This window comes from Delphinus delphis, chromosome 17 (genome assembly GCF_949987515.2).
Source record: "Delphinus delphis chromosome 17, mDelDel1.2, whole genome shotgun sequence".
Taxonomy (NCBI): domain Eukaryota; kingdom Metazoa; phylum Chordata; class Mammalia; order Artiodactyla; family Delphinidae; genus Delphinus; species Delphinus delphis.
The window spans coordinates 77,510,505-77,532,289 of NC_082699.1; the positions used below are offsets into that span (position 1 = coordinate 77,510,505).

General features: G+C 58.2%; 1 protein-coding gene across 6 annotated transcripts in view; it reads right to left on the minus strand.

The window, feature by feature from the left end:
• The window catches only part of AGO2 (argonaute RISC catalytic component 2), a 104,108-nt gene that overhangs the window by 13,460 nt on the left and 68,863 nt on the right, over positions 1–21,785 (minus strand). For 5 of the 6 annotated variants that reach the window (XM_059995239.1, XM_059995238.1, XM_059995237.1 and 2 more), the window contains 13 exons: positions 20,723–20,904; positions 18,970–19,106; positions 18,358–18,492; positions 17,517–17,604; positions 15,655–15,802; positions 14,734–14,853; positions 14,463–14,585; positions 10,937–11,070; positions 8,976–9,160; positions 7,591–7,750; positions 5,311–5,401; positions 4,541–4,735; positions 2,157–2,291 (listed from right to left, as the gene is read on the minus strand). In XM_059995239.1, the coding sequence (XP_059851222.1) occupies positions 2,157–2,291; positions 4,541–4,735; positions 5,311–5,401; positions 7,591–7,750; positions 8,976–9,160; positions 10,937–11,070; positions 14,463–14,585; positions 14,734–14,853; positions 15,655–15,802; positions 17,517–17,604; positions 18,358–18,492; positions 18,970–19,106; positions 20,723–20,904 (1,833 nt within the window). Of the gene's footprint in view, positions 1–670; positions 1,617–2,156; positions 2,292–4,540; positions 4,736–5,310; positions 5,402–7,590; positions 7,751–8,975; positions 9,161–10,936; positions 11,071–14,462; positions 14,586–14,733; positions 14,854–15,654; positions 15,803–17,516; positions 17,605–18,357; positions 18,493–18,969; positions 19,107–20,722; positions 20,905–21,785 lie in introns of those variants that run through there. The other variant, XM_059995240.1, reaches the window with a different exon arrangement.

Consider the following 21,785-nt stretch of genomic DNA (forward strand, 5'->3'; position numbering starts at 1 on the left):
TTGGTTTCAGGACCCAATGAAGCTCAGGTTCTTGATGTCTCATCACAGAAAGAATTCACTGAGAGACCAAGTGATAGGCAAGAAGTGGACTCATTCAGAGAGAAACACACTCCACAGACAGAGTGTGGGCCATCTCAGAAGGTGAGAAAGGCCCTCTTTACATTTTTAATGCAGTGCTTTCTTTTTTTTTTTAAATAAATACATTTATTTATTTATTTTTGGCTGCACTGGGTCTTTGTTGCTGTGTGTGGGTTTTCTCCAGTTGCAGCAAGCGGGGGCTACTCTTCATTGCAGTGTGAGGGCTTCTCATCGCGGTGGCTTCTCTTGTTGCGGGGCACGGGCTCTAGGCAGGCGGGCTTCAGTAGTTGTGGCACGTGGGCTCAGTTGCTCCGCGGCATGTGGGATCTTCCCGGACCAGTGCTCGAACCCGTGTCCCCTGCATTGGCAGGCAGATTCTTAACCACTGCGCCACCAGGGAAGCCCCGCAGTGGGCTTGAAATCAAAATTTTAAGTTTTCTTACGCTTTTTCCTACGTAACAGAAAATGTGGTTTGGGGACTTCCCTGGTGGCGCAGTGGTTAAGAATCTGCCTGCCAATGCAGGGGACACGGGTTCGAGCCCTGGTCCGGGAAGATCCCACATGCCGTCAAGCAACTAAGCCCATGCACCACAACTACTGAGCCTACACTCTAGAACCCACAAGCCACAACTACTGAGCCCAAGCGCCGCAGCTACTGAAGCCCACGTGCCCTAGAGCCCGTGCACTGCAACTATCGAGCCCACGTGCCCTAGAGCCCGTGCACTGCAACTACTGAGCTCACATGCCACAATTACTGAAGCCTGAGCACTCTAGGGCCCGTGCTCCACAACAAGAGAAGCCACCGCAATGAGAAACCCGCACACCGCAACAAAGAGTAGCCTCCGCTCGCCGCAACTAGAGAAAGCCTGCGCGCAGCAACGAAGACCCAGTGCAGCCCCCCCCCCCAAATAAATTATTTTTTTTAAAAAAATGTGGTTTGTAGAATACTGAGGTTTGGCAATCTCCTGAGACCTCTTTTGTGACCTGGGACAACGCCAGCTCCTGTAAGCCCTCAGCGTGAGCTCAGCTGTCACAGGCAGAGTTCTGTCTGTCAGGTCTGGCTCATTCCTTTCTTCCCATTTTCAGTTTCTACTAACTTGTCCCTGTTTCACTTTCTGATGGTGGTCTGTTAAAACAGACCTCTTTGATGGTGTGTTTGTCAATTTCTCCTTAAAATTCTGCCTGTTTTTGCTTTACTTTTTTTCTTTACATATTTTTAGGTCATGGCGTGAGGTACATCCACGTCACAGCTGTTCTGTCTTCTCGGTGATCATGACAAAGTACCCCTTTTCCTCGCTATTGACTCTCAATTTGCATTTTGTCTTCCATTTAGGCAAGAAGCATTTTCGGTGCTGTGGTGCCACTGTGGCGTTAGTGGGCTGCACCACGTGGACACTAACGCCCGGCTTCCAGCCCCGCTGGCGGACAGTCTGATGGAATGTCCTTCCCTTCTGGGAGGTCTTTTATCTCATGCAGTTACTTTGACGCTGTGCAGTTTTAGGACAATGTGTCTAGGTATGGATTTATTTTTATTTATCCTGTTGGGAACAGAAGAGGCCTTTTAACCTAAGGGTTCTGATCTTTCTCCAACTGTGGACAATTCTCAGCAGTTACCACTACAAGTCTTAAGTCTCCTGCATGCTCGTGGTTCTTGCTCTGGAGCAGCCAGGAGAGGGATGAGGAGCTTGGACACCGCTGTCTGTCAGTGTTCTCCAGACCAGACCCCTGAGTGAGCTCCCCAGGCCCTCTTCCAGCACTCCAACCACCCCGTGGGCTCCCCACTTTACTGCATTCTCCCGCGTTCTTTACACTATGCTGTCTATGACCATGGTTGCTAACTGGCCCTGAAACCTCACCTTTGGTAATTTCCTTATCGGATAAATGACATCTGCCTGGACCTATCCTGGACCTGTGGGGTTTGCAGGTTCAAACTTCTCACCAAACTGAGGAGAGCCCTTCTCCAACGTCTCAGGCTGCGTTGCCACGAAGGGCCGGGTCTCCCAAGAGCCTGGGAGGTGGTGCAGGGCGTGAGACCCGTGTCCCTCGAGGCTGCACAGCCCAGGGTCGAGGACACTCACCCGCTCGTTCTTGTCGGTGCAGAACAGCCGAGTGTGGTGCCTCTTCTGGACCACTATGAACGTGATCCCCGGCTGGTAGTCTTTTTCTAGCTTAATGCATGCCTCTCGGATAGCCAGTAACTCGTGGTGAAGAACCTATGGAAAGAAAGAAGAACACTTTTTTTTTTTTTTCGCGGTACGCGGGCCTCTCACTGTCATGGTCTCTCCCGTTGCGGAGCACAGGCTCCGGACGCGCAGGCTCAGCGGCCGTGGCTCACGGGCGCTCCGCGGCATGTGGGATCTTCCCGGACCGGGGCACGAATCCGCGTCCCCTGCGTTGGCAGGCGGACTCTCAACCACTGCGCCACCAGGGGAGCCCAAGGAGAACACTTTTGAGGATCATTATTATGTTTTCAGGCCTCTCGCTATCTTGGAATGAATCCCTTAATCGTGTGTATGTTTGATACATGTTTACGTTAAGGCTTGTAGTTCCACTAGCTTGCTGTTACCTGTGTGATTCTGTCTCTCTGAGCCTGTTTCTTCAATAATATCATGGAGCAAACGATACCCAGGTTTCGTGGTTAAATGTTTTAGGTTAGATAACAGAGAAACAGGCTGAGCGCAGGCTCTGGAATGTTCTAAGTGCTACCACCCACCGTGGACATGAGGCACTGTGGGAAACACACACATGAACAAATCAATCCAACAGCTTGTTTTTGGATTGGAGAAGATGGAGAGAATCTAGTAAAAAACAAAACAAAACAAAACAAAAAAACCCAAAAACCCACTGGCTTAGGAGCTGGACCTGAGGTCAAATCCTAGCTCTACCACTAAGCAACCGTGTGGCTCTGGAAAGCCATGCACCCTGTCTGATCCCCAGTTTTTTCAGTTTTAAAATGGGAACATCCCACCTTGCAAGCTTGCAGTGAAGACTAAAGTCACCTGCGAAGCGCCAGGAGTTAGGGTACAAGGATGCTGGCACTGTCTCTGCTCCCCCACCTGTGGCAGAGATGAACAGGCACACAGCCCGGCACGGGGGCTGATGGCTGCTACAGGGACCACACACCTCAGGTTTCAGCAACTGCCCTTGTCAAATATTGTGCTGCGATGTGTCTCAAAAATATGTCTTGGGTTCTGGGTCCAGAAACCCCATTGTGGTGATTCTGTAAGATGTGGAGTGCGTTCACCGAGAGAGAAAACGGAGGATGACACAAACCCTCTTCTGTAGTAAGAATGCCCATGACAGAGGGTGAACGGGTGCTCAGAAGAGGGGAGAACATCTCCCAACGGAGGGAACCAGACGGTTTTGTATAAGAGGGGCTTCGAGGCCGGCTGGCACAAGCTGGATCTGGACCCGAGAGGCGGCACAGGAACCCCAACCCAGGTTCCCACAGAAGCTCTGAATCAGGGGCCCTGGCCAAGAGCTACCAGACGGTCAAGGAACCTCAAGCCACCCCCCTTCGCCCGCTGTGGCCTCAGCTGCTCCTACTTTGGACCAGGAAGGCACTGGCACCCGTGCCTGGTCACGTGCCACCCCACCTGCCTAGCAGGGTGGCCTGGGGCCTTGGGACACACTGGGGTGCCTCTTAGGATGTCTTTCTGTCTGGGTGGGTCTCCTGCAGCATTGGATACTTCTGCCTTCCCCGCTACTGTCTCTCGACGAAGCGTGCACTGGAGACGCGGCAGGGGTGGAGGTGGCATTAGCCCTGGCCAAGCATGGACACACGCAGGGCATCAACCCCCGAGTTCCAGGGTCAGATGGATCCGCCGCTGCCCACACTCCCCTCGACTTGGAGGTGCTGCGGGTGCTTTCACCTGGAGCACAGCAACACACCCCCTTTGGTCCTCACCTGCCCCTCCTCCAGTGCCCCGGTGTCCAAGAGGCTCCCCTGCCTTCCAGACGCTTCCTCAAGGCGATGCCCCACACGCCACCTAAGGTGCCGCCTCTCCCTCCACGTCCAAACAGTGGCTGCGTCCTACTGACTATTTCCAAAGGGCTCCCACCTACCCTCCGCCCAGCCACTTTCCTCACCCTGCTCTGCGCTCTCCTCACTCCGGCCCACCCCCTCCTTTGCAGACAGAGGTGACCCCCAAGCCACAGTGGTGTCCCTGCCCCACAGAGACCCCCCACAGCCTACAAGGCAAAACCTGGAGCCGGGAAGGGCCCCTGGCTGGCGTGTTCTGGACCGGGTCCGCCTGGACAGGCCTCTCCGCCCCACCTGCAGCAGACCCCTGACAACCCCAAGTCCATCACTACCGCCCACACGGGGACCAGTAAACCCGGGGGCAAAACAAAACCCACCCCACCGTCTTCATTAGCGAACCCAAGGAGCCGTCCTGCCGAGAAACAGGGGAGTTTAAGACACCGAGAAGAGGGCAGGGAAAACGCGGGGGAGACGGCCGACCTGCTGGAACTGCCCCTCGGAGACACCGTCTCGGTAGAAGATGATGCGGGTGGGCTTGAAGCGTGTGGACTTGTAGAACTGGATGAGAAGCTCACGCACCATGGCCGCCAGGTCCTGGATGATCTCCTGCCGGTGCTGCTGGACGCGCACGGTGGCGCAGTAGCGGTTCGGGTGGGCGTCCATGCTGCCCACGACCTGCGGGGCAACAGGGGTCAGCAGGAGCCCCGAGGGCCCCCGCTCTAGGGGTGAAGGGGGTCCAGGAGAGGGCTCGTCACATGCAAACCCACCACCTTTACTATTCTTCTGAATGCGTCGCTGTAGCGCTTATAAACGTGTTCCAAAGAGTAAAGGTTTTCCCGAGGGACCTAATAAGAAAATCAACAATTGTTCTGAACCCCTAATTCTGCTTGTGATTAGATGTGGCTGAATTACATCAGCCCAGAGAAGGTACCTGGCGACAGTGACAGTGACAGTGTTCCTAATTCCTTCAAGCACACTGTTTTCCCAAAGCCATGTGCACCTCTACACACGACACTCCTAGATTCCGACCCCTAAGAGTGACGGGTGTCCCAAAGGCAAGCTGGCCTGAAACCAATCGCCCGCAGGTGCCGCCCAGAGGGAACCAGACAGCGAGTGCCAGGGACATGACCCCACGGGGCCACCCTGCTGCACTGTTCATGCTGCTCAGACAAGGAAAGGGCCAAGAAGCATGGAGATGCCGATCACGCAGGAACACAGACCAACGGGACCCGGCAGGAGGTGATACTCACGGCGGCGATGGACGGCTTCTTCCCATCCCCGGCAGGGGGGTGTGTGACATCCGCCCCCAGAAAGATGACGGGCTGCTGGAACACCGGAGGCCTGTGAGGGGATGCGGGAGCGTCAGAGGCCAAGGCTCGGGGACACTGCCCGGACCTCTCAGGGTACTGGCACCAGCGTTACTTTGTGTGCTAAGGGTACTGTGGCCGTGTCTGTAAGGACTCCTTATCTTTCAGTCACATGTACAGAAACCTTACGGGTGAAAAGATGCTTGGTGTGAGATCTGCTTCAGAATAAGGCGGTGGGGGAGAGGGTGTAGGTGGAGTGTAGACTGAATGAGAGGGCTGAGGTGCTGACAGCTGCTGTGGCTGGGCTCAGGGACATGAGGGTTCTACCCACGGAGACGGCTGAAAATTCCAAGATAATTATACATACAAAGAGTCCCACGGTTTGTTACCCAACCCTGGACCTGCAGCCGCGCTGCAGGGTGCCCAGGAGCACCCTTGTTCTCTACCCGTTAGAGGCCAGCCCCCGTCCCGACACCCCTACATCTCCTCCAGACATGACCACACACTCCCAGGGCTGCGACACCGCCCCAGGTGAGAAGTACTGCTCTAAGCTCTCTCCCTGGGTCTTCTAAGCGCCGGCTGCACCCCAGCGGTCACGACCCTGAAGCGCCAGCGTTGGGGGCACGGCTCTCGAGCCGGCCGGCGGGTCCCAGTCTCACCGGCTGTGCGCCCTGGAGCTTCCTCTCTCTGTGCCTCACTCGCCTCTTTTCCCTGACGGCCTGTGCTCTCCCGCCCCCCCTGCGCCTGCCCCCCACCCCCACCCCCACCCCGTGGCTCTTCCCTGCTGCCCCCTCCCCCAATCCTGGATGGGTCCCGGGAGCATCGCAGCACAACACATGCAGTTATGACTCACACCTTACACCAGCAGAACCACACCTGCCTCCGGACTCCACTCTCTTCCCACAGCTCCCTCACTTCCCTTGCTCGCCTTGTGGCAAAGCTCCCGGAATTAGCCGATCCCTTTACTGCCTCCCAAGCAGGCCTCGTGCTGCCATGGCAACGAGACTCCTCTTTGCAAGGCCACCGACGACCTGCACACGTCCCCCAGTCCCATGGTGGAGCCTCGGACCTCATCGCACTTGGCCGGTTGGCACCGAGTGACACGGCCACGCACTGGCTCTTCCCCCGACCCCACCAGGCCCCAGTGCTGCCTTTCCAACCCCGGACTCCCCAGGCCGAGGGCTTGGATGTCCTTCCTATCTACACCCTGCCCTGGGGCTTCTCTCCAGCCTAGAGGCCTTAAATACCACCTCCACGTGAGGATCCCTGAACAAACCCCACCAACACCAGGCCTCTGTTTCCCCTCCCCCCCCCACCCCCAGTGTCTGACGCACAGCCCAGCTTCCTCATCCACTGCTGCCTAACCGCCCCAGAGGCGCAGGCTCGGACTCACTCTCGAGTCTCCTCTTCCATTCACAGACCATCCCGCCCCAGCCGTGCCCCAGCACCTCTCCTGGGACAACGCAGGAGGGCCCGGTCCCCACTCCACCCGGAGCTGGAGTCGCCTTTTAGAACGAGGTCACCGGAGCTACACCTCCACTCGTGAACCTCCCTCCCATGGATGCGCTCCCCCGGAGGGAGGGCCAGGCCCCCCAGCAGCCCTCTGCCCCTCAGTCTCTCAGTGGAACACCTGCCGCACTCCTGGCAGGCTGTACCACAGGGCCCTTGCACGGCCTGTGCCCTCTGGACTGCTCTCCTCCCAGGCGCCCACGTGATCCCGCCCCCTCCAGTGGCTGCAGTCTCCCCTGTGAAACCCTCACCCTTCTGAGCTCCTGTCCCTTCCGCTGTGTCACTGTTGCTCACCTGGGAAGTGCGTTTCTGGACCCTCCCACCAGGGCCTGCGCTGGAAGGCTAGGGCTTCTGCACACAGTAGGCGCTCAGTAAACACAGAACCTGCCGCTGAGTGAACCGAGCGAGTCCAACGAGCCCTCGTGGCAGAGCCACCCCCGCTCAGGGCAGCCACCACATCTCACGTGTGGGACCCCCGGCCCTGGACGGGGTAAGAAGTCCCTTCTCCTCGGGCCCCTGCACCCAGTCCTCAGTGGCCTGCAGATGGCCCTGGTCCCCTGGACCGAGAGTATCCGAGACCCGCGTCCTACTCGCTTCCTTCACCCCACTGTCCAGGGAAGCGGACGCCGGCCCCGGCGGGGCCCCACCCCCACCCCCAGCTGGGGAGTCGCGCACCAGCTGCCCCGCGCACACGCGGCGGAAGGCCGGCCTCACCTCCCCTGGGGCAGCAGGATGTTGTTCACGCCGCCCAGTTTGACGTTGATCTTCAGGCAGAGATTGGACAGGGTCTGCGGCGTGGTCCTCTGCACGTTCTTCATCTGCACACACTGCGTGGCCATCCCCAGCACCGTGTCTCCTACACGCTTGACCTCGGCTGCGGAGGGAACGGTGCGCTCAGGACGGCTCCCCTGGCGCCTCCCCTCCGCCCGCCCCACGTGCAGCCAAGCCCGTGGAAGAAGGGGTCAGAGCCCGGGTTCCAGCTCTGCTCCACGCCGCCCAGGCCTGTGCTAGCTGCGGGGCGTGTGTCCCGCTCACTCAGAGGCCGGGCGGGTGCAGCCCAGTCCTGTCAGGAGCGTTTCTGCGACTGATCCAGGCCTGCAGGGCGGTGCGGGCAGAGCCAGGCTGGAATACAGGGCTTGCATTCCGAAGGCCACCCTCCGTCACGGTGCTCAGGATTGCAAGCAAGCCAATGCCCGAGTCGTTAAAAATATAAACACTGGCATCCTCACACCCTCGGCAAACGCAGATCCGACATCCAAGACCTCTCTGGGCCCACACCCCCTCTACTCCCGGGTTCTTTCGTGAAGCAACTGGTCAGCCGCTCCCTGGGCGGGCCTGGGAGAAGATGCGTGCGTAGCATGGGAATTCTGAGGGCTTTCTCTTTCCTCCTTTCCCTGGACACGGAGCAAGTGCTCCGTCGCTGCCCGGACGGGGGATCCAGTCAGCGACACCGACACACCTGTTCCCTTTGCCCTGGGGCACCCACACACCTCCCGTGCTGGGGCCTCTGGTCCCCAGAGGGTTTCCGGCAGACGCACCCGGCACCCACCTCCCCATGCCGCCGCCACCTGTCTACACCACCAGCGCCCCAGAGCTTCCCAACCCAGGGCCTGGGACTCCATCACAGGGGCCTGGTAACTTTCAGCCATGTGAAAGTGCAACCGCCCTTCTGGCAGAAAGGACTCTGATCAGCTTCCAGAGGATTCTGAGGCGGGCACAGCTCACAAGTGGAGAAGTGAGTCCCAGGCCGGAGCTGAGGACGGCGCCCCGAGTGGGTGACTGCGTGTGCGCCGCCTGGCTGCTCCTCCATCCAGCTGACGTCTGCGTCGGGCGGCGCAGTAGGTAACCGCACACGTGTCGAGTCCTGTGCCACCGCAGGACGCCGGCCTCCGGGAACCGCGGCCCCGGACAAGACTACCAAGGGCGGCCCTGGGCACGTGCGCGGCCGCAATCAGAAGCCACCCGGTCTTTCCTAGCTCTCGAGTGAGCCAGAGACAGGCAGCTCCTCGGTGCGGTAGAGACACGGAGGGCTGAGGCGGCACCGCACACCCACAGCGCCACCGGCAGCGGCCAGAGGCCGTGCGCGCGCCGAGGCCTACCGTAGACGGGGGTTTTTCCGGGCAGGATGACCACCACCAGCTGCAGGCCGGCGTACGTGTTCTTCAGGTGCCTGAACATGGGCTCCACGCTATCTGCGCCCTGGGCGTATTTACAGAAGCACGGCTGGCCCTGGATCGGCATTCCTGCGTCTCTCGAGATCTTTCTGAGCTGCTCCGTGAAGGACCTGAAGGAGGAGGAGGTTCGTTACGTGAAGCATCGAGAGCGCCGATGATTCCGACCAACCGGAAGCCCTGGGGAAAGGGCACAGTCCTAACAGCTCCAGACCCCAAACCGTCTTCGTCGGATCCAAATCCGAGCTGAAGCCCTGGACAAGGCCGTTTCAACATGGTAACAAACAAAGGCGGCCGTTCGTGCTAACCGTGCAGGTTACTGTAAAGTCACGATGACACAGGAGACTTCAAGTCGGGGCCACGCTGCCCCCTCACCGGCTGTGACACTCCCAGGGCAGCGACAAGTGCTGTCCTTTGAAAGCCGTGTGTGAGCAGCTGCCGCCCACTTTCCTGCGGATGCCGAGCGTTGTCAGGGTGAGGAAAACTGTGAGCTGACTGTCCCCTTGGATTTCCCCCCAGTTATTCCTGTGTGTGCAACTTCGACTCGGATGACATAATCACGGGAGAAAACCAAACAGCCCCCAGTTAGAGTAGCACCGACAGCTGCGGCCGACAGGCCCTGTGAAATCACAGGCGGGGCTGGGGAGACAGAGCCACGGCTCCTATTTTAAGCTCAGGAATAGAAACACCACCGCCTTTTACCATAAAGTCAGGACACTCCGACCCGCTGCAGCCAGTTAGCGCTTGACCTCCAGCGCACACCCACGCCCACACGTGCACGTACCCTGGGGCCATCTGGCTCCAGGAAAAGTGAAATGGGGGCCATGGACAGGACACGGAGAGGGGAGGCACCCCGAGGTCGGACTCTAACCCACTCTGTCCCCCGACATCCCGCGCTCCCAGCTTCTCCGCTGGTGGCGTGGAGGAGAGGCCCCGCCCCTCCCCAGAGTCCTGAGAGCCACAGCTCTCTGGAGCCACTCTCTGCTGCAATGCCCACTGCTACCTTACCCCGCTTTGCAGGCCCCCTGCTCCCACCCCAGGGAGGCAGGAGACAAAAGCCCTCCTCTCCCTGCTGGGCGCCCCTGCTCCCACCCCAGGGAGGCAGGAGACAAAAGCCCTCCTCTCCCTGCTGGGCGCCCCTGCTCCCACCCCAGGGAGGCAGGAGACAAAAGCCCTCCTCTCCCTGCTGGGCGCCCCTGCTCCCACCCCAGGGAGGCAGGAGACAAAAGCCCTCCTCTCCCTGCTGGGCGCCCCTGCTCCCACCCCAGGGAGGCAGGAGACAAAAGCCCTCCCCTCCCTGCTGGGCGCCCCTTCTCCCACCCCAGGGAGGCAGGAGACAAAAGCCCTCCCCTCCCTGCTGGGTGCCCCTGCTCCCACCCCAGGGAGGCAGGAGACAAAAGCCCTCCCCTCCCTGCTGGGCGCCCCTGCTCCCACCCCAGGGAGGCAGGAGACAAAAGCCCTCCTCTCCCTGCAGGGCGCCCCCTGCTCCCACCCCAGGGAGGCAGGAGACAAAAGCCCTCCTCTCCCTGCTGGGTCTGTTTGGCACAGAAGCGTGAGCATGTTTATGGGGCCGCTTTCAAAGGGTCTGACACTGGGCCCGGCTGGGCTGAGACAATCTCCTCCCTTGCCTCCACTTTGCACACTTACTCTTCACTTGCTGTTTTGTTTCTTACAGAACCTGCCCCACCTCTTCACACTCGCTCCAACAGCGAGTCTGAGAAGCAAAGCAGCACCGGGGTCCCCCACTTCCCGGCCCGGCCACCCCAGGCAGTGCCCTTCCACGGGGAAAGGCTGCCAACCCCTGCCCTCCAAACGGAGCCCACGACCTGCCCAGCCTGACGCAGCGGGCCTTCCCCGTGGCCCCCTCCCCCCACCCCTGGGGGCCTTACTTGAGGTGCACCTCCGTGCATTGCCGCTGGGGGGCGAAGCACGCAATGGCCCACACCTTGATCTCAATGCCCGTGTGGAACTGCTTGTTCCTCATGTCCCAGACGCCCTGGACAGGGGTGGCAATCGCTTTATTCTGCAAACGGCGAGAAGTTTAGAGTAAGAAGAAAACGGAAAACATATTCCTCTGACCTTGGATTTTGTTACTGTCCCTACTGCTGTTGGTCCCCTGACCAGATGGCAGCTCCTGAGGCTGAGAAGGGAACCTTTGCGTAGACTCCCCATCTCTGAGCCGCCTGGCACCGCAGGGGTCCCACAGGTGTGTGCAGGATGGATGGATGGATGGACGGACAGAGGATGGATGGAGGGGTGAGAGGTGGAGGGAGGATGGAGGGGTGAAGAAGTAGATTGTGGGGAGCAGGGGGGTGCCCGGAAGGCTGAGCAGGGAGGGCCCAGAGCTCCATCCAATGTCACGGGTCGCCTGGAGGAAAAGAAGTGCTTCACGACGTTACGGGAAGGCTTCTTGTCTTATAAACAGGCTTCCGTTCATTCTACCTCATCCGTTATCAGCGGGGCAGCCAGGGAAGGAAGGGAAGGGAAGGGAAGGGAAGCAAGGTGTTTCTTCCCAGTCCTGTGCCCGGAGCAGACAGGCCAGCTAGGACCGAGCCCACCGCTTCCCCGGCTCCACGCGCCGCTGCCTGCAGTTGTGTAAGCCATTCCCATTTCGGAAGGAAAACAACAGCAGATGACGCATCCACTTAATTGTGTCATCTCTCAACCAGAAACGACCAGGTCTCAACACTCACTGAAGGAATCTCTGAACTGCCTTCAAGTGATTCTGGAGCACAAGGGACAGTCAGGAAGGGACGCTGTGACTGGAGCTGTGCTGGCTGGACCCTTGTGTGCCCTACAGAGAAAGCGCGAGTCCTACAGGCTGGGCCTGAGTCAGAGAGAAGGCTTTGGCACTGGCCTCCTTTTTTAGCCAGGGCCGGGTGGAGGGGGCAGAGCTGCCATCCCAGGCCAGCGGGCAGCAGGCCCTGAAGGACAGGGCTGTGTCTGAGTTGCTGTCATTTACTCTGCAAAAGTGTTTTTTAATGAAAAACACTTTTTTCCTACTAAAATAATATAAGCATATTGTAAAAATCAAATATTACACAAATGAATGTTTTTGTTTCCTGTATTTTCTAAACCACTACCCAGCTCCTGCGAGCCTCCTTCTATAAGACAGAGCCACCACCAAGTGTAGTGTTCCAGACTCAGTAAGTAAACACACACACACACACACACACACACACACACGCACGCACGCACAGTTTACACTGCAGTGCACTCTTACTATCGGAGCGTTTCTCAGCCTCAGCCCTGCAGTGGGCACGTGGCTGGCTGGCTGCTGTGTGGCAGTCCTGTGCGCTGGAGGGTGCCAGCAGCTGCTGCCCATCAGATTCCAGTCCAGACGTTGCCGGATGTCCCTGGGGGACATTTAATGTTTTGTCTAACAGGACAATGGGTAGGGCAGGTGATGAGAAGTGTTCGCTCCCATTACAATGTTTAAAACATCTGGAAAAATTCATTCATTTAGAAGCATTTAAAGTTTGGATCCTTCCAATTCTAACATTCTTGCAAGGTTAGATTACAAGAGCTGCTTTGTTTTCCAGATGACTCCTGTCTTTACTAAAAGGTGCAAAGGCGCTGGATATGCAATCTTGGTTTCACTATGTAAGTCTCACTACCTCGGGCATCTCCTCACTGACCTGTGAAAGGGAATCCACCTCTCCCTCCTAGGGCCACAGGGAGGGTCAAGAAGGTGCTGTGTCTGCAGCGTCTGAGCTCCCAGGTGCACAAGTGGGCTGAGAAGGAGCCAGGAGGCCTTGCTCAGAAGGCACCCTGCAGAGAACGGGGAGCAGCCCCCATGCCCACTGGCTAGGGTGGGGCTCCCCCCACAAAGGAATACCACGCAACGGTCAAAAACGACAAGCCAGAGGTCACACACATTCCAAGATCTCCATGGGATCGAAGAGAAAATATTAAGTAAAAAAAGGCAAGGCACAAACGTGTACTTAATATGCAGCTATCTGCACAAGAAGGGGTGAAAAAAATATGTGAATAATCCCTGGAGCGATTTTACAAGGAGAATTGCCTCCTGGGAAAGTAACCAGGATCTGGGGAGAAAGAGATTTTTCTCCCTATAATTCTTTGTATCTTTTGAACTTTGAAACACTTAAAAAAATAGAACTTATATTTTAAAATAAGAAAGGAAAAAGTCCTGCAAACAAAACTGAAGGGGGGCTTCCCTGGTGGCGCAGTGGTTGAGAGTCCGCCTGCTGATGCAGGGGACACGGGTTCGTGCCCCGGTCCGGGAAGATCCCACATGCCGCGGAGCGGCTGGGCCCGTGCGCCACGACTACTGAGGCTGCGCTCTAGAGCCCGCGAGCCACAACTACTGAAGCCTGCATGCTCTAGGGCCTGCATGCCGCAACTACTGAGCCCGCATGCTGCAACTACTGAAGCCCATGTGCCTAGAGCCCGTGCTCTGCAACAAGAGAAGCCACCGCAATGAGAAGCCTGTGCACCGCAATGAAGAGTACCCTCCACTCGCCGCAACTAGAGAAAGCCCGCGCGCAGCAACAAAGAGCCAACGCAGCCGAAAAAACAAAACAAAAAAACAAAACTAAAGCTTGCCAGAGGCGCTGAGGACTGGAGTCCCACCCCATCAGGTAAAAAGGTGTCAAGTCATGTAGAACACAGGCTCCCACAGGTGCTCACTGACCCACAAAAGCCATGACCTTTGTTCTCGTTCTCTCTCTCTCTCTCTCTCTCACTCTCTATCGTGTGCGCGCGCTCGCTCGCTCTTTTTCTTGGCTGTGCCCCGCGGCTTGTAGGACCTTAGTTCCCTGACCAGGGATTGAACCCAGGCCCCGGCAGTAAAAGCGCCAAGCCCTAACCACTGGACGGCCAGGGGATTCCCAAAGCTGTGACCCTGGAAGCTGAGCTCCACCACCTGCGCTGCAGCTACAGGGGAGGTGCCAGGAGGAAAGGAGAGAAGAACTTCTCGTGAGTTCTAAGGGGCTCAAGGGTCAGGACCGTACTGACCAGAACCAGAGGTCAAATGGGCAAGAACCAACAGACAGAACTGTGCCCGTGACTAAACTGACGTACTTGCTCCCACATACCTCCAAAACAACAGTTAGAAAGCAGAAAAGCGGCACGAACTTCTGGAGAGCAACTCGTCACTGGCAGAGTACCCATCATACAAAGAATGATGCTTTTAAAATTTTGATGAGATAATAAAGTTTACCTTTTGAAAAGAAAAGGGGTGATTCAGAAAACTTTAAAAGGGTTAAGGAAACCAGTCCTTTACGAAGGCCCATGGCTGTTACAGGTTCACACTGGGTCAGGAAGAATCCTTTACCTTGACCATGGTCTACACCTGAGGATGTGTGCGTGTGGGTCAGGTGCTGCCGCTCCAACATCGACGTTCAGACGCACACTCCCAACACCCACAAACAGCCCACCCGGCCGTCCACCTACCCGGCCCCCGTAGAGGATGGAGGGCGGCTGGAGGACCCGCCCGGTCACGTCGGTCATCTCGTCTCTGACCATGATTCCAAACTCACGGACATACGGGTCTGTGTTAAAGCTGGCACTTCGCATCTTGAAAAGGGAAGAAGGAAAGGCACAGAGTCGGGTGGACTTCGCTTCCTTCCAGAAGCCCAGTCTGTCCAAAGCATCGGGGGGCCTTGCCCTGGGCACCCTGAGCTGGCATCCCCAGGGTGTCCCCACCCGAGGATGTGACGCTCACCAATTTGCTAATCTCTTCCTGCCGATCGGGGGCTGACCTGGCAGTCGCTCTGATCATGGTTGAGGTCTGATTGTCGGTCAGCTTTTTTATACATCTCTGTCCCGCCACTATGTTACAGACCTATGAAGAAACGCAAGAACCGGGTGTCAGCAGCGGGCTGGGAAGCGGGCACGGGTCTGAGGCCAAGCGCGAGAGCTGGCGCCCAGCTCTGCCCGTGACACACCTGTTCCTCACGGGTGAGCTGTGAGGCGCCACACAGACGCCAGTGTGGAGGCTGTTCCTGAGACCCACTAGGAACCGCACACGGGCGGAGGCCCTCCGGCCCAAGGCAGAAACCACCCGAGGAGACCCAGCACAACAGAAGCGCGAGCCGGGAACCGCGCCGCTGAAAGCAGCACCACCCAGCAGCGGGCTGGGGTTGGGCTGTGTCCTCACCCTGGGTTGTGCGGACCCCCGTCCTCAGACACGGGGCTGTAGTACAGAGCTGCGGGGGATGGGAAGGAAGTCTGCCTCCTGCACCCAGCACAGGCAAAACCAAACCAAGGGCCAGGTGTTCCAGTAACTGGACAAATACCGAAAATTTAAAACACTACCAGAAAAGACTTAAAAACTTGTGTCCTAGTTTCAGCATTTGATCTTTTCCCAGGCAAGGATTTTTCAAACCAGAAGTGATTCCTGAGCACGTTTTACTGGGTGCCAGGGGCCTGCTGGGCACACACGTATGGTCTCGACCTTCACACGAATTCTGTAAGTTACCAAACCCATCTTATTAGTGCAGAAACTGAGGCTGGACCACATCTGTTAACCTGTCCCAGGTCCCCCAGTGGCAGGAATAACAAGGTTTGGGCCCGGGGTGCCAGCGGGACCCCTGCCCCGGAAGTTCTCCTCCCAGCCCACAGAGATGGAGGGAGGGGGACTTGCCTCTAGGGGAAGGTAGGTGTGTTTCTGCTCCTGTCCGACTTGTAAACATGGGAGGTGAGGGTAGCGCAGAACCAGCTTGTGCCTATCCTTAAAGTACTGGGCCACCGTGCACTCCACCGTCTGCCCGCTCTCCTGCTGCAGCGGGAACCTGGGGAAGAAAGAGGCGGCTCAGCCCCGGAGCTTCCCAGGCCCCCAGGGGATGGGTGACCAAGACCCACGTGCCTGCTCACACAGGGATGCTTTGTGGGTCTGCCTTCTTAGGGCTGAAGAAGGTGGAGGGTGATTCAAAGCACCTCCCTGGGGGTCAAAACCAAATCATGCCCTCTGGCTTATCTGAACATTCCCAAGTCCCTAAACTTTCGTTTTATCTCTGGAGTCGGGAAGTGAAAAGCACCCGCACAATATGCAATATGCAATATGCAATACATATTACAATATGCAACAATCACAAACGACGCATACACCTGGAGTACACGGAAAGGACTCAGGGCAAACGACGCATACACCTGGAGTACACGGAAAGGACTCAGGGCAAACGACACATACATCTGGAGTACACGGAAAGGACTCAGGACAAAGGACGCATACACCTGGAGTACACGGAAAGGACTCGGGACAAACGACACATACATCTGGAGTACACGGAAAGGACTCAGGACAAAGGACGCATACACCTGGAGTACACGGAAAGGACTCAGGACAAACGACACATACATCTGGAGTACACGGAAAGGACTCAGGACAAAGGACGCATACACCTGGAGTACACGGAAAGGACTCAGGGCAAACGACACATACATCTGGAGTACACGGAAAGGACTCAGGACAAAGGACGCATACACCTGGAGTACACGGAAAGGACTCAGGGCAAACGACACATACATCTGGAGTACACGGAAAGGACTCAGGGCAAACGAAGACAAATCCAGAAAGAACAGCCTGTGCACGTTCCAGCTGACCTCGCACTGACTCTGAAAGTCGGTTACCGGCTGAGCGCTCCAAGTGTCCGCCCCAGAAAACCTGAGGCCTTCCAGAACAGGACAGTGAAAGGGACAAGCTGGGGCTGCTCAGGCCTCCGCAGCCACATGTGGTGGGCTGAGGCAGGAGAGGCCCACTTGCAGGGGCGGGAGAGCACAGTGGCATCCTGCACTCACGGGGGGGGGGCAGCCCCCATGCAGGATGGGGCCGAGGGCGCTGGGCACAGGGGTAGGGGACCTCTGCCGACTCCTTCGCTCTGCCCGGTGGGAGGAGGTCATGGGGACAAAGACACAGGCTCATCTTGCCCCCCCACTGCTGCACAGGACCCTGGGCGTCTTGGTATAACCAGTACCCAGAGACACACCAGGCACTTCCCACGGAGCGACCGCGAGAGAAACTAACGAGTCCTCACTGGACCCAGGAGGCCTCAAGGTGGGGTGAGGGGGCCACACAACCTCAGACAGCACTGCATCCGTGCACCAGGACGCTTACTACACGGACCTGGACCCCAGGCTGTCTGTGAAGTGACGGGAGCTCAAGACAGAGGCCGCAGCATCGGCCTGGGCCGGGCCACGCTTGTGGATCCAGGCAGCGCCAACCGATCCCCACTCCCTCCCTGGACCCCACTCAGCACGGAGGACTGGAAAATGAACCAAAAAGACCTTCCCTCGCCCGTCATATTCAAGAAGGAAAACTGACGGTGAGCCCCTCCCCCCGCCCCATACAGGGGGAATTTCATTATTTTATTTCACAAGGTGAAGTGTGCTTTCGGAATTTTATAACTAGAATGAAAATCCTTTGCAGAAGTGATTGCTGCAGAGTTTGGACATCTGAGTGACAGTGAAGGTCAGAGCTGGTAAGCGTTTGACAGGGAGGCCGTTTACGTTTGGTGGCTGGCGGGCCGCCGGGTCACGTTGCAGACGCGGTACTTCCTCTTCATCTGCCCGCAGTGCGTTATCTCCACCTTTAGACCTGAGAACACACAGCAGCTGGGTTTCAGCATCAAGACTCGCCCGGGCCTGCAGCGCACACCCCACTGTCAGCCCATCAGCTTTCAGGGGAACCTCACCCACAGACCCACGGCGAGGGCCTTCTGGGTGACCCTCGCGCTGGGCCATCTCACCCCCAGGGACGCCCCCTGCCCCAGGGATGCCCGGGCCAGAGGCAGGGTGTGTCCTCAAAGACGAGGGGCGACGTGGGCTCGGCTGAGGGCGGGGCGTCAGCCGCCACGGCCTTCTGTGCTTCCTTCGGGGTTATTTTTAGCAATGAGCACTGCTGCCGGCCTTTGAACACCCCCAGGAAGGACAGGTGCAGAGGGGCCGAGCCTACAGGGCCTGCCAGCTCTCCGACGACGGGCAGAAGGACACAGCCAGGTCACTGAACCCTGGACTGAGTTTTCTTGAGTGGAACCCAGGCTCGGTTAAATGACAAGGAATCAACGTTCCGGAACGTCCCGAGAAAACTGATTACACTTGTGCTGCAGCTGTCTGGCCCTCATATCTGCACTCGGACACTGCCGGGCCACCCCACGCAGAAAGTCATCATTTAGAAATCGTTCCTGCTCTGGGAAGCGGGCGTCCTTGTCCTGCGCTGATGTGTCTCTGAGGGCTGGCTCCTCCGCCGCCCCCTGCCCCTTCCCCTCGGAAACACGAATGAACAAGAACTTGGGAAACTCAGGGCCATGCAGGTCGCGTCCCTCATCCACCGCGGCGGGCAGCTAGTTACCTTTGATTTCTTTGGTAAACTTGACCCTTTGGGAATCTGTCAGAGGTTTTTGTTGTTCTTCAATACTTTTAAAATCCAAAACTTCACACACAAACTCGATTACTGGCTGTGCCTTATAAAATGCTGTTGCCGAGACTACAGGCGGGAAGAGAAGAGACAAAAGCCGAGACGTGACCGGGCCTGCCTGGCCAGGCCACCCCCGCAGCCGGCCGGCTCCCCCTGCTGCCCCTGCTTGTGGACTCCGAGGGGCAGTGGAGGGGTTGGCAGAGGCTGAAGTCACCCTCTGAGGAAAATGCCACGGTGTAAAAACAAAACCCATCAGCCGGTGATAACCGCAGGCCTGGGCTTTCTGGCACTTTCTGACCCCCTTCTGGTCTCGGGCTCCCTGAAGTTTACTGTTCCCACGTGGGGTCCAACACAGAGGGGCAGCCGGGAACCCCCTCTCGGCCCCCTGAGCCACAGGCTGTGTCTGTGGAGGGGGCCCCGCGGAGGCTCTGACGGTCAAGCGTGAGCGCCACTACCTCCGTGCACGAGCAGTGCGGCGCGCCGGGCGCGTGTGGAGGGGCCTCGCAGCCCCCCTCACCCCCCGATGGTGGCCGGGGCTCTGCTTACCGTCGATATTCAGCATCATCTTCCAAAGAGAAGGCCGGACGGACTGATGGAAGCCAAACCACACCTCTCGTCCCCCGCCCAGCGGGTTGGAGCAGCCCTCGGACGCCGTGAAGAAGGAGCGGCCCACGGGGGTGTACCTGGAACGGGAGCCTTGTCTAGGTAGGCCGGCGGGCACACACCCCGCAGACACGCAAGCCGTCCGCCTGTGTCCACGGCCAACACGCGGGGCACACGCAGGAGAACTTCCTCCCGCGAGCCGAGGACACAGGGGTCTGGTTACACCTCGTGTTCCCCACGCGATCCTCCCACCACGATGCCTCGCCCGCAGCCCTCGGGTCTGCACACAGCACTTCACCTCCTTCTAGGATGGGGCGGGCAGGGGTGCAGGTGCAGGCGACCACAGTCAGCCAGCCAGACCGGTCCCGCCCGGGCCTCGGGGCGTCTGGCACGGAGGGCCGAGGACCTCGCGGAGACCAAGCACCCAGGCCCCGTTCCCTTTCCACCCGGCTCCTCTATGGGGGGGGGGAGCGGGAGCTGCAGAGCTCGGACCTCGTCTCGGGGGACAGTGAGGTCCACGTGAGGGAACACCCATGCCCTCCCAGGGGGAGTGACTGAAGGTGCTCAGAGACGGAGGCCACCGCACTCTCCAGGGCAGCGGCCGCGGCATCACCGAGGGTCCCCGAGGGAAGACCCTGTCGCCTACAGGCCGAGCCGCCAACCAGGACACACACACTCTGCTTCCCCCAGCCTTTCTCTATTTCCCCCAAATGAAAGACTTTCCTCCTGATTATAAAAGTAACATGGTGATTAATGCAAAGGAATGCAGAAAAAAAAACACAGTAATTCCCGCCACTCTTTTCGAAAATGGATTCAACATTTTAGCAGCAACCCTTAAGAGCGAGGGTCTTTTGCACCCACCCGCCTTCCTCACATCAACAGTTCCAAGCAGTGACAGACTACCTGCAGGGGCCCGGGGACCCTGCCAGGAGTGACAGCCTGCCCTGTGTTTCGAGAACACCAGGGTCCCCTTTAAATCTAACATGGCCCTTCAAGGAGATTCCTCTTACACTTAAAACACCCCTCCCCTCAAACCTTAGAGTTCTGGTCGGTATTGGGAGAGTTCAGTACGGAGGTTCGTTCCAGTTTCAGGTTCTCCTCCTCTCACTTAATTGTTCAGAGTTCCTGAGGCCCTACTGTGCACACCACCCGGGGAAGGAAGAGGCGTCCCACACTGGAAACCCGAGCGGTGGGTGTGGCTCGCACACAGCTGTCACATGGGGAGCTGGTGTGGCCCTGCGCCTTCATCTGGTCAATCACGAGCCACCAAAGTGTCCTCCTACCCTCTGCCTCAACAAGTTCAAGTGTGGTGATCAGTGAAAGGAATCCCATAGAATAAAGCGAAGTGTGTGGGCGTAGGCGCTCCCGCGGTCCCGAGAGGCCCCTCCTCGAGGCGGAGGCCACGCAAGCACAGAGGCTGGAACAGGGCTCCTGAGCGCGAGGGCGACTGAGAAGCAGGACCGAGCCCGCACGCTGGGTGGAGCGGCCGCTGCACCGAGAGACAGGCAGGACCTCTGTGTGCTTGGCTGCGAGCTCCGGCCATTTCTTTTTACATGACAGTTTTTCCCGAGCTGGCGTTGCTACTGCTTTCATCGCATAAACCCCTACGGCCGTCCCCACCCTGTCCCCGAGAACCGGCACCTGCTCAGACAGAGGATTCAGGCTTCTCGGTTCCCACCTCATGGACGGTCCTCACCTCATGGACGGCAGATGCCTCATAACCACGTCGAGGGCTTGGATCGTCTCGAAGGGGACGCTGGGCAGCCGCCCCGAAAGTGCATCGTGTAATGCCTGTAAGCTGACGCAGGACACCCACTTGATGGACACCTTGAAGATGCGGTCCTTCCCTTCTCCTGGCAACGTGACCTCCAGCTCCACCTGGGAGGGGATCCAGAGCACACAGTTACTCACGCTTCCCTCTGAAGAAGCTACAGGGAGGTCAAGGGTGGTGGGTCAGCTTCCAGAACCCCGAGGTTGGGGGAATTCAGCCGGTCCTTCATCCAAGCCCAGGAGAGGGCACGCTCAAGCCCCTCCTCCAGCAGCCAGTGACTGAAGCGCAACGGGAGTCCTTCCCGCCACGCGTGTCTAGTGCTTCCCTAGCCCGATCCTGCACACGGTGGCAGCCGGGAGAAGGCGTCCTGAAGCCGCACGGCAGCTGCTCAGCTGGGGTCTGGGTCGGCCTCTCTGAGGAGGGCACCCCAGGAAGAGGAAAGCAGGGCGCAGGCACAAGCCTAGGCTGCTCCTGGGACAGAGGAAGGGGGCATGGGCAGCTCACTGGGGGTCCTGGGGAGTTACTCGTTCTCCAGTGGGACTGAGAAAACCGCAGTGGCTCTGGGGGTTCCTGTTTTCTGGGTCCCTTAAGAGTCCATAAGCTAGTTTTGCAGTGAATAAATCATGAAGAAAAGCCTTCTCAGAACAGACATGAGGTAAAACGGAACAAAACGCTACCAACAGCCTAGACGGGCGTGCGTCCCCCAATTCCCTCGACGCTACAACAGCCTAGACGGGCGTGCGTCCCCCAATTCCCTCGACGCTACAACAGCCTAGACGGGCGTGCGTCCCCCAATTCCCTCGACGTTACAATAAAACGTGGGCAGATCACAGGCACTGAATGAAGCGTGTGGGCAGTGGGGACAAGCCAGGCTCTTCCCCAGGCAAACAAGCCCTGATGCTGTTCCAAGGGCTGTCTATGCCCATCTGTGCAACAGGAAAGTGCTGCGGTACCAGCATCGCCAGGTACAAGATGGTGGAGAAAGTAC